The sequence below is a fragment of the Cyprinodon variegatus genome, unplaced genomic scaffold (genome assembly GCF_000732505.1).
Source record: "Cyprinodon variegatus isolate N-32 unplaced genomic scaffold, C_variegatus-1.0 Scaffold374, whole genome shotgun sequence".
Taxonomy (NCBI): Eukaryota; Metazoa; Chordata; class Actinopteri; order Cyprinodontiformes; family Cyprinodontidae; genus Cyprinodon; species Cyprinodon variegatus.
Window position 1 is genome coordinate 71,315 of NW_015150827.1, and position 14,004 is coordinate 85,318.

Sequence of the window (14,004 nt, forward strand, 5' to 3'; positions counted from 1 at the left end):
TAGGTTAGTTTAAAGATTTTATTCTATACATACATATATATATTTTTCCCCACAGGATAAGTAACTAATGATATAAATAAGCAGAAAAGTACCACTGATCAGTGAGATGCTGTTTATCAAAGTCTGGTGTTCCTCTGGCAGCAGTGATCATAAATCTGGTGACATCAGCTCACAGATAACGATGGTTACGAGCAGACGGACACACACCTCTGCACATGCGCTGCCCCAAAATATATATATATATATATATATATATATAAAAAAAAAGAAGAACCAGCATCGTTTGATATGCTGCATTTCTCTTGTCACCCCCTACACTCTGTCCTTGCGGTTACTTCAAACAGCAGCTCCGTGCCGGAAGAGCTCTGGACCAAATCTAAGGGACTAAAAAGGGAGGTGAAGGGTGAGTATGGGAACTAGATCTATAAGTTTGGTTCAACAATTAAGGTTTTATTTTACATTTTTTGGTTTGCTGATTGTAAACGTGTTTGCCTTATGGAACAAACAATACAATAACGTATTTTGGGGGAAGGAATGCCTGGGAAATTCTAGGTTGGTACAGTGTGGTGTAGTTTGGTTTGGTTTGGTTTGGTTGGCTCTGCTACTGCAGACCATCCCTGACTCCCCCCCCCCATGCCTCTTTGAGGACCTTCATGAGAAGACTCTTTGTTCTGGGCCGGCGGGCGTACAGAGTGAATGAGCGAGAGCGGTGGCGGTACTCTTCAGTGGCCGCTGTTTGTTTACACCAGCCAGTGCCGTCATACTTCATTAGCAGCAGAGCCCAGCGACAACCTCTGATGTCCTAATCACAGATGATTGTGGAGCTGCACATAAACCTCTGTGGTTTGTCCCCCTCCCTGCCCGGCTGCACTCTTAGTCCATATATAAAAACACAGTCATGGCTTCTGCGGTCAGCGCCGCTTGACGGTGGAATGGCTCGTTTCATCGTGGGCCAAGAGGCGCGGGGTGGTGGGCTGACGTCAGTCCTGGGCAGCTAGGTTTTCATCAAAGAGATGTGAGAGACCTGCCACCCAGAGACACAATAAACAAAACAGATGGATTATTCAGTGCTGCCACCTTCTGACGACAAGCTAAACGTTGTCAGAAGGTGGTAAGTGATGCTCCTAATTAATATATCTGAAATATTACCTGTCACATCTGCCTTGGTTCTAATTATATAATTGCTTAGATATTGTCTGGTTATGATAATATTTTAAATTATCATAGCCTCCCAATCCATTTTTATTTAGATGTTGAAAACCATTTATACCCTTCTAAATATACTTGAAATTAGATAATAGTTTATCAAGATTATCTGATTATCATCAGGTTCTGGTCATTCTACTTCTTCACGCCATCATCCCCAATAAAAGGAAACATTTTGGTGAATCTAAAAAATTTCATTAAACCGTTGAATAACTTTAAACTTTATTCTATTACAGCTAGAACTGGAACCATTATCACTGATGGATATATGTGAATTATAACAGTATTGTTTTTGCAACCAAAACACAGCTGTGATGTAATATAAAAACAAACTTCATTATCTATAGATGTTTTAAAAAACTAAATTATCACATTCTTAATAACAAAAGTTAAATAACTCTGTCATCACCTTCTTTTAATCAGTTCATTTAAAAATCATAGGTGAGTCATGTGATCAGATGAACCAACCTCATGAACAGCGCTCCCAAGTTTCTCCTGGCTTTTCACCACTTTCCTGGAAACATTTAACAAAAATTTTAGATCTTTTTTTCCCCCTAAGAAGTATATTACAACCTTATTTTCAACCACATTATCTTTTCTTTTTTAGGTTTGTAGGTTTTTTTTTACATGTAACATCCCTCAGCCTCCTTTAACGCCATAAATCTCCACTTGAGCAAGAGCAGAAGTCTGACACGCTCAGAGCAGACCGAGAAGGATAAGAGAGGTAGTCTCTATGTTTTCTGTTTTAAGTCTGTTAGATTTACCAAAATTATTTACATTTTCTAAATGAAAGACTAATAAATTAGTTATGGTGAGAAGTTTGCTTACTGTAAGATTACTCGACATTTAGACACTTTGGTAAAGCCCAGATAATGATGGCATGGCTTTGTTAGCTTCTGATGCAGTTCATTTGCCACATTTAAATTTACCCCAACCACAGAGGTTCCTTTGAGATATTAGAGAGTGATCAAAGGAAATCAGACATCCATCAGGAGAACAACTGTGGGAGTCTAGAGCATCATTTAGGATAATTCCCAGATGTTCAAATGTATCAGGTTCATGGGTTCAGCCATTAGTTTGCATGTTCAAAACTTGCATGAGTGGGTTCTCTCCAGGGACCAAGACTTCCTCCAACGATCTAAGAATATGATTGTTAGGTGGTAACTCTAAATAGAGCTTGGTGTAAGAAGCTTTATGGCTATGGGGGGAGCTAAATAGATGGCTACAAAGCAAGATAGTACACAACGGTGTGTACTACTCCCTTCAGAGGACAGCACAAACAGGCTACTGCGGGTACTATTTAATGAAGATGCCAGTTGGGGACCTGTGAGGCGTCTGTTTCTCAAACTAGAGACTCTAATGTACTTATCTTCTTGCTCAGTTGTGCAACGCAGCCTCCCACTTCTTTTTCTACTCTGCTTAGAGCCTGTTTGTGCTGTCCTCTGAAGGGAGTAGAACACACCGTTGTAGGAAATCCATCCATCCATCCATTATCTTACACGCTTGTCCCAATTGGGGTCGCGAGGGGTGCTGGTGCCTATCTCCAGCAGTCAATGGGCAAGAGGCAGGGTCCGTTGTAGGAAATCTCCAATTTATTAGTAATTTCTCGCATGGAATAGCCTTCATTTCTAAGAACAAGAATACACTTTCAAGTTTCAGATGAAAGTTATCTTTTTTTGGCCATTTTGAGCGTTTAATTGACCCCACAAATGTGATGCTCCAGAAACTCAATCTGCTCAAAGGAAGGTCAGTTTTGTAGCTTCTGTAACGAGCTAAACTGTTTTCAGATGTGTGAACATGATTGCACAAGGGTTTTCTAATCATCAATTAGCCTCCTGAGCCAATGAGCAAACACATTGTACCAGTAGAACACTGGAGTGATAGTTGCTGGAAATGGGCCTCTATACACCTATGTAGATATTGCACCAAAAACCAGACATTTTCTAGAATAGTCATTTACCACATTAGCAATGTATAGAGTGTATTTCTTTAAAGTTAAGACTAGTTTAAAGTTATCTTCATTGAAAAGTACAGTGCTTTTCCTACAAAAATAGGGACATTTCAGTGTGACCCCAAACTTTTGAATGGTAGTGTAGCTAGCTAGCTATATATAGATAGACAGAAAGATCTATTTTATACTTTCTGCAAAAGCCTCTTTGATAGGAGCAACATAAGTCAGCTAACCTGTGTATTTTGCGAGCCAGGCTGATTGTGAAGTTTGCTGAGCAGTCGGGCTGATAGGTAGACGGCACTATGGTGTAAGATCCAGGAGGAAGAGAGCAGGCCAGGCTGACATGCTGTGTGTAACAGTGGGGCGTGCAGCTGGCCACAGGGTCCTCATCTTTGGCTACTGTCTGCTCTGAATCCTCCTGGAGTACCTAAGGTAAATTAGACAACCAACATTAAAACAAAGATTTAAGTTTGCCTAAGTCTGTTAACAGCAGTGATGTTTATTAAATCAACTTATCTCACCCTAATAGTTGAAAGAGAATAGAAATAAAGAGTATTTCGTTTCACACATGACCATATAGCTTGGATAATCTCTGATTTTTGACTGACCTTGTAAACATGAAAGCCAATAGGATGTAAATCGGTGTCAGGGCGGCTTTGGTGCAATGTGATCCTGACACTGACCCCAGATGTCACTGTTGGTTCATCACACACTGCAAAAGGGAAGCTGGGGTTCTGCCAGTATGACGGGAAGTTCCTGCTTCCTCCCGCTGTCCTTCCCTCCACCCACGAGCCATGGAAGATACTTGTCTCCCACTCGCCGTCTGTCATCAGTGGCAGTGAGGATGCTGGACTTTTTAGGGCACTAAGGATAAAAAGGGCTTTGTTATTTCATGAACAAACATGAGAGTGATGAGAGATGGGAGAAGTGTGATATTCAAATAGAAAAATCCACGTTCCAATAAATAAATACATGTTCTCTAAATAGGAAACACAGAGGTAAACATGGGTGGCTTTAACTTCTACGTTGTTATTTTGGCTGTAATTTAGTCACATGTGATCATTTTTCCTATGACTCAAAAATAAACAATAAATATTGTTGTTTTTCTTGCAGGTTCACATAAATATAAGCATTTACACATAACAACCACCAACTTCTGTATGTCTAAAGTGGATTTGTATGTGATGGGCCAACATTATGTAGCAAATATTAATAAAGTTAAAGGAAAATGGATGTAGGTTTTTTTCTTTTAACAAATAAAATCCTATATTAATTCATCTATATCAGGGGTCTTCAACTTTTCCTAAATAAATAAAAGTGATTTACAACCACAAAATATTACCTGACTGTTTAATAAAACAGCCCCAGGAAATATGTTGCCATCTTAAACAATCAGCAATTTATCTGTATTCTTTGATTTTAAAATATGGAAATTGGGATCAATTCATATGGTGAAGCATGGATTTTGTTCTATAGGGTATTATTTGATCTAAAGATAAATTATAATAAAACAACATTTCCAAGCTAATTAAAAGTCTTTCACCTTTTTTTAATTCTGTTTTGAAAATTAAATTCTAATATTCTTTATAAAACTCATTAAAGCTTTTAAGACTGGAATATGTTATTATAGTGCATTAGTTAGTTCTTAACATCTTTTTTAGCCAGTTGCTGGTTGGAGACCCCTGATCTATATGAACTGGGATTCTTTGCAGTCCTCTTAGGAAATATCTACCAACTTATTTATGTCTTCCAGCTTACACATGTCAAGTCTGATATGTTTTCCACCTGTGTATCTCTGTGGCTCCTGCAGAATTAACAAAATCCTCTTGGCTTTTATTTACAATAACAAGTTGGCCAGTTTAAATGGACAATCGTGTTTTAGTGAATTTTAAAGTTGTTCCAATGACAGATTAAATGGTTTCCTGCTGCTGTAGGTTGGTGCATGTGTGTACTCTTTATATTAGGACACATTTCATAGGCCTAACCATTTAATTATTAAGTCTGTGAGTTAAATCTGATTGCAAATCAGTTTTCGAGATTAGCTGCTGTTGAAGTGTTATGAATTCTGTTTACATATAGCAGGTTTTAATTCTAACTTTTCTTCTTCGCAGCCTGCAGTCAGCATCATCACAGCTCATTTATCCATGGATGTTAAAAATAAACTAAATTAGATCACTGCTGTGTGCATTTTATTTCACTCTCTTTTTTCTGTTCTTGTGGGAGATCTGTCCCCACATCACAGCAGCAGAACTGTAGGATGGACAGGACGGGATGTAATCTACATAAACAGACTAATTTTAGTGAAAACACAAACAAGAAACAGCCCATCAAGACACACAGGCTCCTGAAAGTTAAGCTCTTGGGAAAAACAGACAGGAGCCTAAAAATCAACCTTTTAAGCTGCTCTAACACAGTTTTTAAAATTAAAAATTAAGTTTGTTGTTCTAATTTGACAAAAGAAAGAAAAGATTCAGAAAGGACTACTGTAAATATGAGCTGCTTTTTCTGTTCCTTATGGGTGACTCCTACCTGAGTGATATAGGAGAGGAGGAAAAGACCCGGATGAGGAAAGGGGCCTCAGCTCCTGGCTGGTAGGTGCTAGGAATGAGGAGGTAGTATCCAGGCTCCAGCTTCCTGGAGAGGACCACTTCTCTCTCGTAGGAATGGCAGTGAGTAGAAGCACAAGGCGGTTTGTTTAACATCCGGCTCAGATTAAAACGCTTCTTTTCCACCTGGAGAGAAACATTTTCAAGTAAATGACAATAACACACATGTTGTCATCCTGTTTTACACAACACACACCTTCCACATATGTAGCGCAATGGCTTGGTAATGCTGGTGCTTTGTGTTACTTCTGTCTTCAAGGGTTCTTTGTGAGTATTTTTCCGTGTTTCTGCATTTTCGGTGCTGCAGCAACGATACCAGCACCTCGCCTTCTGCACACACTTTGAGCCAGAACTTGGGATTGCTGCTGTAGCTGCTGGTGTTTCGGCTGCCGCCTGCAGAGGAGCCCTTTATCCAGCGGCTAGCCAGCTGATGGCTGTGTGTGAGAACGGCTCCTGTAAGAGGTAGAAAGATGGTCGAACACATCAAAGGTCTGAACCAATTAACTGCTGAAGATTTGCTTAACAAGATAAAGGGATAACCTGTGTAAATGCTCTTCAAGTGTCCATCTTTGTTTATAGGATATCCCACTGTGATGTCATCAAACTGGGACGTAAACTCGGCCTCATCTAACCAGAATTCACCCTCTGCTATTCTGGCTTGAAGCTCCGCAGCACAAACAGGGTCGAGGGAACTCCAACCAACACCGCTGAAAGTCAAATAGTTTTAAATATTTATTAAGCAGGAACAATAATGATGAAAAAAAAACATACAACATTTTGACAGAAGAGCTGGACAAACATGGATGATTTAATTGACAAGGTGCCTGATAGGAAAAAGTATGTAGATGTGATTTAAGCAAAACAAAGGGGAGATGCTTAGACTTGTGGTACAGAAAATACGAAGGAACTGCTGGAAAAAAGATGCAAAGATAGACGTAATCAAAAGGTGTGCTGTGTTTTTGTTGCAGATGGAGCCTTGGATGATCTTAATCTGTGTCTGCAGCTCAAAGCAGTTAATGAGGGGCCCTCATCGTGTGCACCAAGAGGAACCACACAGCAGCAGAAGATGCTTAGGACTGCTCTGACAAGTCTCAAATTCGCTGTTGACCTGTGTAAGCCATAACACCAGGGGGCGCTATAGCAAAGCTAAATCTGTCTTAAAGAAGTTCTGCATCCATAGACTGACTTGAGCTTTTTATTTAGAATAATAAAAAACTAGTTCTCCCTCTGAATTAGAAAGACCCACTAAGATCCTAGAGAGTCGAGCTCTATCACAACTTAAACTTAATATTAAACATTTAATTTATACCCCAGAGCTACGTGCCCCATCTTCCTAATTAAACAACACTTATTACAAAGAAGAGACATATTTATTATTTATTGTGTAACAGATAAATTCCACTGTGTCCAGTTCATGTCCTAAAAACAACAAAAGATTGTTTTAAGTTTTAACATATTATGCAAGAAAAAAAAAGATTAACTCCTTTTAGGCTGCCGATTCTTATTGTTGTTACTGAATGGAAATAGACTGTATGTAAAAAAAAAAAAAATCACTAAAAAGACATTTTGGTCCAGGAAATGTATAAAAAAAAATAAAAATTAAAAGACAACATTAGTTACAGGATTTATCAGATAGTAATAATTGTTACTGTCATAAGTGTCTGGCAGTAACAGATATTTACAATGCAATAGTGGTGTCAAAAATAATAAAAAAAAATGTTTTTTTTTTTTTATGTGCTCAGTCTTTACATTCTGACTCACCAATTTACTTCCCTCCCTTTAATTCAGCCACTCAGCTGAGCAGAAGTCATGGCCCAGCCCAGTATTGTCATAGTAAACACTGTCTCAGTCTGTTATTATCTACTCTATAATCTATGATTGCAGACCTAAAAAAAAAATGGTTTCAATGTATTTATTGAGCAGCTTGAGAAACGTGACTGACTGCATGATCAGCTTCAGCTTAGTTAGGTTCTTTTTTCCTCTGATGTCATCATCCAGAAATGCTGGAATTTTTTCTGGTTTTAACGGCTCTTCTATTCATGATGCTATATATAGTTGGATATTCCTAAAACCATAATGTAAGCCTGAATCTTCTCTTTATACAAAAAGTTACCTCCAAGTCCAATCTCCTGCCCAACAGCAGCGCCCCCACGGATTTCGGAGCCTGAGGAGGCGCACTTCACTCCCTGACACCTTCCTTACATCCAACCACTCCATCACAGTCAGAGCATGGTGCTGATCTAGCTCGCTGGGTCCTAATAGGAGTGAGAGTGTCAGAGATGGGGTTGGACAGGGGATTAGTGGTTGTATTATCTACAAATCAACCCGTATCTAACCTCCAGAGGGGCTGCGGGTGGAGCAGCTCAGTGCACACTCTTCTTGTACGCGGCACAGAAGGTTCAGGTCCAGCTTTTTCCTCATGACTTCATCACTGTCCTGCTCTGCTCGCAGTTTTCCCTCTTGTGACCCAATTTCCCTTAGACTCCAGCGCTCTGCGACACCACCCGTCAGATCCACCAGGGCCTCCGACACCTGCCCAGCCCACAGTTGTTCATATGAACCATGAAGCCTGGAGAGGGTTAAGCGGGAATCAAATTGTTGAGATCTCATTGAAATGTTACCCAGAATGTACAACAAAAGAAACGAGAATATGAAACCGTAATCTTGACGGATTATTATGGTTGTACGGGAAAAAAAAAAAGAATCATGAAAAAATCCTCAGGTTACCTACTTGGCATAAGCCTTTTCCAACAAAGCTACCCAGAAGGCAGAGGGGGAGTGGCACCGTGAGAAGCAGAGAGAGGAATTAATGCAGGGGAGACGGTCATCGATGGTCACATCTATCCAGCGGCCATGCTGCCAGAGAAGAAACTGAAAGGAGCCTTTGTACCCGCTGCTACCCCACTGGGGCTGACTTGGAGGCAGTACCTGTATGTGGAGCAAAGACAGCGCAGAAGACAAACACAAAGGTTAGGATTTAACGACGACGACAAGTGACAATAACACCTGATGTTTGTGTTTGTGTGTACCTTGTTTAAAAGGTGCTGGTTGTTGAGCAGGAAGGTGCAAGCACAGAGAAACCAGCAGTCTCCCAACAAACCTTGTTTAGCATGAGCCAGGTTGAGGTTGGTGGGGAAGAGGGAAGGTGTCTGGCAGATCTCCTTTATACAAAATAAATATGAAAAGAATCAACAAGAGCCTTCAGAAAGGTAGTGTGACATGAACAGAGAAGGGAACTGGTGTCAAGCCTAAACTAGAAGTTTCTGTGTCAAATCCTCCTTATCACTTATAAAGCCTTAAATTGCCAAGCTCCATCTTATATCAGAGTTGATCATTCCTTATGTTCCTAACAGAGCACTTTTCTCTCAATCTGCAGGTTTACTAGTGGTTCCTAGAATTTCTAAAAGTAGAATTGGAGGCAGATATTTTAGTTATCAGGCTCCTCTCCTTTGGAACCAACTACCAGTTTAACAGTTTTCTACTTTTAAGGCTAGGCTTAAAACTTTCCTTTTTGATAAAGCTTATAGTTAGAGTGGCTCAGGTTAGCCTGAGCTATCTCTATAGTTATGCTGCTATAGGCTTAGACTGCTGGAGGACATAGGGACCTCCACTTCATCATTCTGCTTCATTCTATCTCTATTCTCCAACTTTGCAGAGTTTGTTAGTTCAATCTCTAACGTTATGCTCTCTCTGCTTTTTCTCATACTAGCTTCATCTGGTCTTTTCCTGTTTGACTGTGACACCATCCTGGAGAGAAATATCAGCTGTGCTGCTGCCATCAACACCTTTGTATGTTGGAGCTCGGCCTGTTTTTTAGTGTAGTCCTGTTTCTCTGACTGTGATTGGCTGGATGTGCTCTCTTCATCCTTGAACATGGGAGCTGGCTCAGAGCTTATCTGCCTGGCTGTGTGTTTCCAGGACGGGGCCGCCTTTTACAGTTGCCTTTTGGATCTCTGCTTCTGTCTCCTTGAACCCCAGTCAACCTCGGCAGACAGCTGGTTCTGCTGAAGGTTTCTTCCTGTTAAAAGGGAGTTTTTCCTCTCCATTGTTGCTAGAAGCATGCTTGGTATGTGTGATTTCCTTTGAGTCAATGAGTCGATGCAGTCAACTGGTATTCCTTAGATAGAAAACTTTGAATCGGTTTGACTGTATGACCTGGTTGTGTTGTCTCTGTAAAGTGCCTTGAGATGACATGTGTTGTGAATTGGCACTATATAAATAAACTGAATTGAACTGAATTGAAATCATAAGGAAATGCATTTTCTAATCAGAAACCAGAGCCATTATTGGAGGGATTGGTGTTTGCCAAGCTTGAGCATTGAGGAACATGGAGCTACTCGTCCCCCACCCGTTTCCGTACACTTCCCTGACTTCCAAGAAAGATAAATCAATCTGTTTGGGAATATTTCTGCTTTGAATAAACAAATTGTAAAAAACGAAACCAGCTCCATCCAGCTCTTTTTTTCGAGTTAATGCTATGATTATTTCCAACAACAGATGGTAAGCTTGAAAACAAGCTTAACCAGGCTACAGGGCAGATAACTGCATACTGGCTAACCAAGCACACACTCCCTAGGTCTCCAGCTTCAATCTTTGAGAGCCAGCGTCCTGCAACTTTGAGATGCATCCACACTTCAACACATCTTTCCTAATGTATGATTGTAGTGTCTCCTGAAGGCCAATTTAAAAACTGCGGGAAACTGCTGTGCTTCCCTAGAAATTCCACACCAACATTGCAGAAGCATATCAGCTAAACTGGTTCGCGACCAGACCCAAGAAACATTTGATGTGTGCGGTTGCAGAAGTATAATCTGCGCTTAAGTATTCATCCAAGCTTTGCAGAGGTAATGGGTTGGAAACCTCTTGACTATCACTGATAACTCAGCAGAAATTATACCATTATTCCTACATATCACACAGATGCTGGAAATGAATGATTATTAATGATGATTATTTTCAACAGATACAGTCAAACACTCAGAAAATACACTGTGCATTTTATACGTCCCTCTTTAGTTTAGTGGAGTAATTTAGCGTGTTTGCTACAGGGAACTATACACATCTAAAATATACGGAAGTTCTCTTTTATTTGAGAGACAAATTGGGGCTCTCAAATAAGGCTCTATCATTTCATGATATTACTTGCTTGAATAGCTCAGCTTGTTATAAGGCTATCAGGTTAGTTTATACAGCTGTATGAAAAAGTTTTGCTTTTCCGTGTTAAATAAATTAGTTTAGATGTTTTTCACAGACTTTTTTCTTGTTCAGGGTACCAAACTGTGAGAATGTGACATTTTGTCTACAATTAATACAAGTTTGAAACAACCTATGATTACATAAACAGGTAAGTAAGGTGATATTTACTTCCTGCAAAGAACAGCTGATGTGACCTGTGATGCATCATCAGTTTGAAATTACCAACTAACCACTCCCTGACTGAGGGATGAACCAGCATCACATTTTTCTGGAAGAGAATTAGGGCCACTGAAAAAAAACAACAAAAATAGGTTTTAAAATTTTATTTTAGTATGAGAAAAAGTCAGAATTATGACTTCAATCCAAGAATTCTGACTTTTTTCTCAGAATTCTGACTCTGGTCTCTGAATTCTGACTTTAATCTCAGAATTCTGTCTTTTGTCTCCAAATTCTGATTTTAATCTCAAAATTCTGATTTTAATCTCAAAATTCTGATTTTAATCTCAAAATTATTACTTTTTTAGAATTCTGTCTTCAATCTCAGAATTCTGACTTTTTTCCCTGAATTCTGACTTTTGACTCAGAATTCTGACTTTTGACTCAGAATTCTAACTTTAATCTCAGAATTCTGCATTTAATCTCAAAATTCTGAATTTAATCTCAAAATTAAGACTTTTTTAGAATTCTGACTTCAATCTGAGAATTCTGACTTTTGTCTCTGAATTCTGACTTTGGACTCTGAATTCTGACTTTAATCTCGAAATTCTGACTTTAATCTAAAAACTATGACTTTTTTTAGAATTCTGACTTTAATCTCAGAATTCTGACTTCAATCTGAGAATTCTGACTTTTTTCTCTGAATTCTGACTTTAATCTCAGAATTCCTACAGAATTCTGACAGCTAACAGACATAATAGCATCAAGTCATAGCCATGTCTTTTCTAGAGACTAAACTAGATCACCTTTTGCTCTTCCATTAATGTAATAGCATTTAGTCATTTTCCACCAATGTGTCACTGGCCCTCTCAAACAGCTCACATCATTGTCAGTGCAGCTGAGTGCTCCCACATCTTTTCCTTCATGGTGCCCATCTAAATTAAGATCCACAATTCTGGGATAAAAGTCAGAATTGTGACAGTTTTCCCCCATATCATACTGAAATAAAATTTAAAAATCAGTTGACTTTTTTTATTTTTTCAGCGGCCCTAATCCTCTTCTGTACATTTTAAACCCAATCTGCCAAAAGCTCCATCTCCAATCTGAGCAGGAACCCTCCCCCTCCTCCTCCCAGGTGGTTTACCTGTGGACGCAGCCATGTGATTTCCCGCTGCAGCCTGGCGATGGGTGTGGAGCTGTCCAAGAAAAGGGAGGAGGCAGCTGTGGGAAAGTCCAGGTCCTGGAACAAAGCTGCACCTTCACAGTCCTCCTTCATGGCTCCTGTGGGTCTGCTGGCTTTGCAAGTGCGCCTCTAACATCTAGATTACATCTATCCAGAGAAGAGTGGCAGCATGGGTTGAATTATTACTTTATTTCTATGAAAGTATTCAAAATGAATCATCGGCGGCTTCATGCAGGTGTTCACTCACAGTAAATAAGATAATTCAATTTGACCAAAACGCTTCAGTTTTAGTGCATTTTATCTCGCTCTCATTATTATATTTATAAAAATAAAAAACAGTAATAATATTTGTATGCAGATATAGGCGGCAAACAGTCTCAAAGGCTGGTTAATACATTTATTTCATAGATGTTTCTCTATCTTACCGCTCTGGTCTTCTCTGCATCTCTCCCTCTGCAGCTGTCATCCTCAACAACAACGGAGCTAGCTCAGTTAGCTTCAGTTAGCTTGTGCTATGTTCATGGGTGCTCTGACATTCCCATATCTCTTTATCTTATCGCGGTTTTACATCTATAGCCGCAAGGATGTCTTACCACAATGACAACTTTCATTTATATTTGTACCAGAGTTCACCTCTCTGCTATAAAATGCACCCTCAGCATGGAACTGTAGCTAACTATTAATGCAGGTGAATCCTTCCTGTGCTGCTGTTTGCCACTGCCGCCCACTGTCCGGGACCCTATATTACAATGTCCCCTGAACGCATCTAAGGTTCATGTTAACGCCAGCAATGAAAATGTGGATGTACGTGTTTTTAACGTTAGTTTATTTATTTATTTATTTATTTATTTTAAGAAATAGGAGAATAAAATAAACGTCATAACTGTTGTATAATTTTTTTAGAAGAAATAGTAGAATACAATAAACATATCTGTTGTTTACTTTTTTTAAGAAATAGGAGAATACATTAAACATCATCACTGTTGTATCAGTTGCTCTTTTTTAGTATAGGTTAAAGGAGATTTTGTTCTTTTTCTATTTTAATTTACAAATAAAATTATAATTTACAAATAAAAACATTTGCCACAGTTTTGGGCTTGTACAATCATATACAGCAAATCCATTTGCTTTGATCTAACTAGGGCTATGACTAATAACCACGTGGTGGATCGATTTATTTGGCGACCTTTTTTTTATTAAACAACAGATAATAGAAGAGGTTGCCTTATATGATATGTTTCACAAGCCTAAGCTAAACTTAGGCTCTGAATAGAGCATAGTGAGAAATATATATGACAGACAGACAGACAAGTTTGTTTGTTTGTTTCCACTACCATGCCGTATTTAGTTCAATCCGTTTTAAAATTGACTCAGCTTTTGTATCAGTGCTGCAGAACAGATTTGCATTAACATGATGCAGTCACTGAAATGTTTCACTGTGGTGTCAGAGTATCGTATCTAGAGCAAAGTTTCAATTCGGTCTGATCTCACAAGAATTTCTTCAGTGTTTGCAATGAAAATTCTCATGGCTTTTTTTCAACAAAGACAACAATTAAATCCAGGTCTGTAGATTTCTCACATAAAATATTAAGTCGAATTTCTTTAACATAATGAATAAAGGTGATTCTTACTGAATGTTTTTTTTTTTTTTTGGGGGTTTTTTTTTTGGGGGGGGGGGGTTGGGGATACCAGTAGAGCTGCATTAA

General features: G+C 39.1%; 1 protein-coding gene across 2 annotated transcripts; it reads right to left on the minus strand.

The window, feature by feature from the left end:
• Positions 1-279: 279 nt before the first annotated feature.
• Positions 280-13,000, minus strand: capn10 (calpain 10). 2 transcript variants are annotated; one of them, XM_015386674.1, is made up of 13 exons: positions 12,724-13,000; positions 12,260-12,445; positions 8,793-8,924; positions 8,495-8,691; positions 8,100-8,332; positions 7,877-8,018; positions 6,304-6,470; positions 5,960-6,216; positions 5,687-5,889; positions 3,766-4,021; positions 3,391-3,584; positions 1,675-1,720; positions 280-1,024 (listed from the first exon to the last, which is right to left on the minus strand). In XM_015386674.1, exons 2-13 carry the CDS (start codon positions 12,389-12,391, stop codon positions 995-997), a joined length of 1,989 nt encoding a protein of 662 aa, XP_015242160.1. In that variant the 5' UTR covers positions 12,392-12,445; positions 12,724-13,000; the 3' UTR covers positions 280-994. The 2 variants fall into 2 exon arrangements, with proteins under 2 accessions (XP_015242160.1, XP_015242159.1); XM_015386673.1 differs by lacking the exon at positions 3,391-3,584.
• Positions 13,001-14,004: the final 1,004 nt, after the last annotated feature.